This window comes from Triticum dicoccoides, chromosome 7B (assembly GCF_002162155.2).
Source record: "Triticum dicoccoides isolate Atlit2015 ecotype Zavitan chromosome 7B, WEW_v2.0, whole genome shotgun sequence".
In the NCBI taxonomy this organism is placed as follows: Eukaryota; Viridiplantae; Streptophyta; class Magnoliopsida; order Poales; family Poaceae; genus Triticum; species Triticum dicoccoides.
In genome coordinates, this window is record NC_041393.1 from 149,845,939 (window position 1) to 149,852,623 (window position 6,685).

At 51.0% G+C, this 6,685-nt stretch overlaps 1 protein-coding gene across 1 annotated transcript; it reads left to right on the plus strand.

The window, feature by feature from the left end:
- Nucleotides 1–850: 850 nt before the first annotated feature.
- On the plus strand, nucleotides 851–2,537 carry LOC119341421 (BTB/POZ and MATH domain-containing protein 2-like). The gene has a single exon (XM_037613295.1). The coding sequence runs from the start codon at nucleotides 1,324–1,326 to the stop codon at nucleotides 2,401–2,403; it is 1,080 nt and encodes a 359-aa protein (XP_037469192.1). The 5' UTR covers nucleotides 851–1,323; the 3' UTR covers nucleotides 2,404–2,537.
- Nucleotides 2,538–6,685: the final 4,148 nt, after the last annotated feature.

Below are 6,685 nucleotides of genomic sequence, written 5' to 3' on the forward strand. Positions count from 1 at the left end.
ACTTCAGATCTGAGCGCCAAGCCCCACGACCCGTCGCGCTTCGGTCCGCAGCCAACATCACCGCGTCGCCCAGCAGGAACAACACCCAAGCTCCGGGGCCGCCGCCCCGGCGTCCAGCCTCAGCCCCTGTAGCACCACATCCGCGCAACCTCTAGCAGCACCACATCTTCACCGCGTGCAGCCACCGACAGCCGCACGCGCCACGTCCCTGCCGAGACCGCGCGGCCACGCTGCTCGCGGTCGCCGCGAGCCCGTCCCCCCGCGCGCCATGCCCCTTGATGCATTTGGTCGCGCCAGATCCACCCCCATCCGCCCCTTACATCCGCTGCTCTACAGACCTCCACTCGCCGGCCCTGCGCAGCCGCACCACTGCGGCGCCCCGATCACCACGCCCCAACGACGCCCAAAGCTGTCGTCGGGGCAGCCAGATCCGCCGCACGGGCCTCGCCTCGGACCTCCACTTGCCAGCGTCGCGCACCCACACCTCCGTGCCGACCAAGCCACCGCGACCCCCTTCGCACGCGCCGCGACGCCTCGAGCACGAGCGCTCTCGCCAGAGCATGAACCCCTGCTGAATCGAGCGGCCCACGCCACCCAAACCCGAGCGAGAGGAGGGAAGGGCCTCGCCGCCGCCCGGGCTTTGCCCGGCGACGCCCTCCGGCGGCGGCGAGGAGGATGGACGGGGGCTGGGTTCGCTCCTAGGCCGCCCGCGGGAGCGACCAAAGGAGCGTCTAACTGTTTTTTAAGAGTTGTTTCCTCACTGTAACCAAAACTTATATTTAGATTCCTAAAAAACTTATATTTGGGAACTGAGGGAGTAGTTGGCTCGAGCGGGCGTGCGAACTGCGAAGGTGAAAACTTTGGGCGCGTTCTCTTTTGTACCTGTGCCTGAACGAAAGAGGAAGAGAAGGAAAAAAAAAAAAGAAGAATCCCCAATCTCGTCTTCCCTCCCAGTGACAGACAACCATCCCCAAATCCCTAGCCGCCGTCCACTCGACCAGCTTCCCCGCCTTCTTCCTCCCGCGTCGCCAAGCTCCTCCACCTTCCGCCACGAGCTGCCGCCGCCGTCGCCGCTTCTTCGGGCAGCCCCTTCGCCCGCGCGGCCACATCGCCCAACTCGTCGTTCCGCCACCTCTCGCTCCAACTGAGGGTTAGCCATACACGATTCGTCCATGCTACGAATCACAATGCGACCAGGATAAGAGGAAGGAGATCACCCGCGGCCCAGCACGCAGATTCAGATTTATTGCCAGTTCGTTTTGATTGTAATCTTGGCGTATCTTAACCAGTTCGGTTGTTCCTCTCGCCTTCACGGCTTCGCCAATGCCCACCTCTTCTCCGTCTCCCGTGGGCAACAACGACGGGCCGTCGCTGACCGCGTCGGCCATCATCGCTCCAGCCGTGTCCGGGTCGCATGTCCTCAAGATAGACGGCTACTCCCGCACCAAGGGGCTTGGCAACGGCAAACGCATCAACTCCGATACTTTCACCATCGGAGGCCATCGATGGTGTGTGCAGTACTACCCTGACGGTGTTGCCTCAAACGACACCGATCGGATATCCGTTTTTCTGTTCTCTGACCGAAGTGATGATACCGAAGTCAAAGCGAAGTTCAAGATAAGTTTGCTTGGCCAAGATAGGCAACCAGTGCCGCAGTACAGTTTCAGCAGCCTGATACACACCTTCTCCACCAAAGAAGCTGCATGGGGCTTCGCTCAATTCATCAAAAAATATGACTTGGAGGAATCCCTTCACCTCAAGGATGATGTTTTCAGCATCAGGTGCGATGTCACCGTGTTAAAGGAGATCTTCACCGAGCCAATCCGGCCGCCTGTGGTGGTGCCGGTGCCACCATCTGACATGCACCAGCATTTTGGACAGCTGCTCTTGGCCGGTGAGGCGGCCGATGTCAATTTTGAGGTCGGTGCGGAGACATTCGCTGCACACAGGTGCATACTCGCAGCTCGGTCGTCGGTCTTCAAGGCGGAGCTGCTTGGTACCATGAAGGAGAAGACCGCAACTCACATACGAATCGACGATATGGAACCCAAGGTATTCAAGGCTTTGCTCCACTTCATCTACACCGACTCGCTGCCCGTGATGGACGAGGGCGATGGGGCAGCGACTGCCCAGCATTTGCTGGTAGCGGCGGACAGGTATAGCATGGAAAGGCTGAAGCTGATCTGCGAGGGAAAGCTGTGCGATCACATCTGCAAGAGCACGGCAGCGACGACGCTGGCACTGGCTGAGCAGCATGGTCGTGTTGCTCTCAAGGAGGCATGCTTCAAGTTCCTGACGTCTCCAGGTAACCTGAAGGCAGTCATGGCATCTGATGGATACGACCACCTGAGGAGCAGTTGCCCAGGTGTTATGGACGAACTGGTGGCCATGCTTGCTCCTTGACCTCTTTGAGTTTAAACTTTAAACTCACCAGATCTGGTTATTTATCCTGCTATTTATATTTTCAGAAGTGATGATATCCTAGTACTACTGTAAAAAAACAAGGGTACTAGCATTGATGCATCTGTTTGAGCTCAGTTGTCATTTATTTCTAGATATCTGAAAACTGTGAGAAGCTTCTGTTTAATCCGAAGACAACATTTTCTAAGTTCTGAAAAATTAGGGGAAATTTTAGAAATCCTAAGGAAAACCCTCTTTAAGTTAGCGGCGCATGCAATCTATTTCAGTTAGAATTTTGAATTTATGGTAGGTGCAACAATGTGCATGGTGTTTTCAAATGCGAAGTCATAATTCGTTATTACACTGCTTCATTCAGAATTATCCAGAGTTCTTTTTTACAGAAGAATTGTCCAGAGTTTACGTGCCTGCTGCTAGAATAAATAGAGGGCAATATGAATCAGAACAGTTGTCTTCTTCACTCAGCTGATCCATTTGGTCCCAGAACTTTGCATTTGAGAACATCCAGGAAAAACTTCTTTTGATAAATAACATCCAGAAAAGCTCGATGCTATATTTTTGTCAATGTAAACCCGCATGACAATGCTTCCTTGTTGGACTTGTGATAGAGGTGTAAGAAGTAAACCTATGCAAAACAATCTTCAGTGGTACCCGGCTTGACAATGGAGGTATTTTTTCTGTACTGGCGGAACTACACTTCGCGGTGCATCAACAAATAGTTCTGTGGAGTTTTAGAATGCTGTGAAGACATATGTCGATGGCTAATGAAGACGTTCATTGCTTTCCAGGTTCCGAATTCCCACCAGCACTGCCGCGACACCAACGGACTCCAAAAGCTTTTTATCACCCTTCAAACGCCCAACCAAACATCAGGTCATGAGTAGCTCCGCCCCTCATGGACTGTGCCGGCTGGTACATATGTTTCTTTCGTAAAGGAAGATAACATCTCCTGCTGGTTTCTATATGTTATATACATATAAACAAGATGACGAGTAGCTAGCTAGATGTAGATGATAATTAAATGCACGGCAACTTCGTCGAGCTACTTAACAAAGTGATCAGCATAAGAAACTCAGCCGGACAGCATACAGGAACACCGCATTACTGCTAACCATTATTAAGGGGTGAGTTTTGTGCAGACTGATCACTGAGTGAGAGGCTGAAAGTTGCCAATTGCAGATGGGTCTCTCAAGCACCGTGGATTGGTGGGAGGAGTGGCAGCTGCGAATTCTCGTCATCTGCAGCCAATGTGTTCAATGGATCCTCTACTTCTCCGCCGGCCGGCGTAAGTCCGCAGTCTCTGCATCCTTTCGACTTTTGATATGGCTAGCATACATAGGCAGCGACGCGGTGGCGATATATGCTCTCGCCGCCCTGTTCAATCGCCACAGGAAGCCGGAAAATTCCAGCTTCACACATGGCAAAAGCGTCCTAGAGGTGGTGTGGGCTCCTGTCCTCCTGATGCACCTGGGTGGACAGGACGGCATAACCGCCTACAACATGGAAGACAACGAGCTATGGAAGCGGCACGTCCTCATGGCTGTCTCTCAGATCACAGTGTCAATCTACGTGTTCTGTAAATCATGGCAGGGCGGTGACAAGAAGTTGTTGCAGGCAGCTATCATGCTCTTCACCCTTGGGGGCATCAGATGCTTAGAGAAGCCACATGCTCTCAGGAGCGCTAGCATTAATAGCTTAGTCAGCGCTTCTGACACTACGGCGCGGATGGACGATGAGGAATACAACCGCGACGAGATCAAGCTTGAAGAATATGTGGAAAAAGTATGTGCTCTTTTTAATGCCGGCTGTCACACTGAAGCACAAGCAGAAAGTGATGTTGAGGCCAACCATCTCTTTGATCAAGCACTAGGAGAAGCTGATGCCGAGGCCAATCATCTCCCTGATCAAGCACAAGCAGAAGGTGCTGTTGAGACCAACCATCTCCCTGATCGAGCACACGGAGAAGACGATATTGAAGCCAGCCGTCTCTCTGATCAAGGCAATAGAGAAGGTGATGTCAATGCCAGCCACCGCTCTGATACAACACAGGGAGAAGGTGATTCAACGGCTGATGTGCGCATGAGCTATGATCTTTTTCGGAAACTAGGAACAGACCATGTCAATAAGCTTTTTGTGGATCTTGCATCTCCGTATCATGATCGGTTTGATGTCATAGAAGCCTTCCTGAAGCTAGATGAAGAAAAGGCATATGAGCGGTTGCAAGAAAGGCTATCCGACATGTTCGATCTTCTATACACCAAAGCAAAGATGGCACAACCCAACATAAAACTTCTCAGAAAGAACTTTAGCTTTGGCTTCCACTTTTGGGCTCTTGCTGCATACTTCCGGATGGCATGTATAATCTTACCATTCACAGCCATCACTCTGTTCCACAAGAGTCACAGAGAAGCTTATAACGATGAGGATGTCAAGGTCACATATACATTATTATCTTGTACCGCTGCGCTGGAGTACTTATCATATAACAGAAGTTTTGGGACGGGATTGGGAATAGTATTGTTTCACAGTGTTTCCCAATGTAATTTCATGGTTTCCCAATGTAGTTTCATGGCATTCTTTGCCTTCAAGGAAAAGCTCATGCCCATTGACTCATCCTCCAGAATTACAATCTTGGTTCTTGGATACATGAAACGTTGGTGGAAGCAAGACATACGAGTTGTTGCCGATTACATGAGGTTCAGGAATCACAGGGGCCAATGGGCTCTTCAGATAGCAGGATCAGGATGTGGTGAAGTCCTAGGGTGGAGCATGAAGAGACCGTTTGACGAGAGTGTCCTTCTCTGGCACATCGCAACGGACTTGTGCTTTTATAAAGTGGGCTCATCACCTAATCATGCATGCGGCACCGTTCAATCAGATGGAGAAATCTCTAGGAATGCCGAATGCCCTACGTGGTGTACAAAATCTGTGTATCACGTAGGCGCAACAGGATGCAGAGAAATATCCAACTACATGATGTACCTATTGTCTGCAAAACCAGAGATGCTAATGGCCGGCACAAGGTGGAATCTGTTCATAGCCGCGTACAACAAACTCAAGGAAATCCTCAAATGCCACCCACAACCACCGGTGGAGCACCGAGTGCGGGGGCGACCAATGGCCATGGGATTGGGAAAGCTCTTGTACCGCTGCATGAATTTGAAAGAAGAAAAAGAGCAACAGATGCTGGAGGAAAAATCGGTTGCAGAGAGAATATTCACCAAGATGGAGACGTCACCAGCTGAAGAAGGTCTCATATATGACGCCTGGATTCTTGCTAAAGGGCTCTTGGGGTTAGAGGATGAGAAGAAAATGTGGGAGGTGATCGAAGCCGTGTGGGTGGAGATGCTCTGCTACTCTGCCAGCAGGTGCCGGGGGCACCTGCACGCTAAGAGCTTGGGCACTGGCGGAGCTGCTGACCTTCATTTGGCTCCTGTGGTTGCACATGGGGATGGAAACCTTGGCGGAGAGGATGCAAATGCCCGAGGTGGAGATTCCAGGTGCAGGAGGAAATACTGGCCCTGCCTTCGGACAAGACGGTGGCGGTGTTTGATGCAGTTGCTTATGTATGGAGCGAGGCCACCCTGTTTGTTGCTGCTTATTATTTGATCGTCCATAAAGTTGAGTATCAAGTTGGCGTGTGTATGTTGTTGTCCGCCTACCATGTCTTTTGCTTCCTGTAACATTATATGCAATGTATGCGAAATTTCATCTTCTTTTGATCGCCCATGTTTGCGACATTTTTAACGGTAAAAAAGGAGAGATAACTCGCCAGGTGCAAAGCAGACAGCAAACACCCCGCAATCATCATTGGATCTTGATACATTTAGTTCTTGATGATGTTCCATAATCCCAGATTACCTGTCTCGCTCCGTGCTTGCAGGTTTGTTCACTACAATTGTTTCTTTAGACTAGGAAATTGCACGTGCGTTACCATGGGGCATAAATCTTCTAATGGTTCAACATCAATGATATCAATATATATATACCTTTATGATCTCCATGCACATCCCGGGCCTCCAGGTATTTCTTAATATTCTTCTTTGATCGGGGTTAGCTGAAAATTGTCCTCCAGGTAGTGCAGTCCGGCAACTGGATCGTACTCCAGTGCACAGCGATGTCCGGCTGCATGCCTCCGGTGCACGACGTCCATGAACCAGCAGGAGCTGATCGTGTGGATGTCCGGCTGGGTCTCACTCTCGCCATGAAGACCTCCTCCGGTGTAGCAGATTTACTCGATCTCATCGGCATGGGCGCAAGAAGGAGG

Coding starts and splice junctions, on each gene's coding strand:
- LOC119341421 (XM_037613295.1), top strand. CDS start 1,324: ATGCCCACCTCTTCTCCGTCTCCCGTGGGCAACAACGACGGGCCGTCG.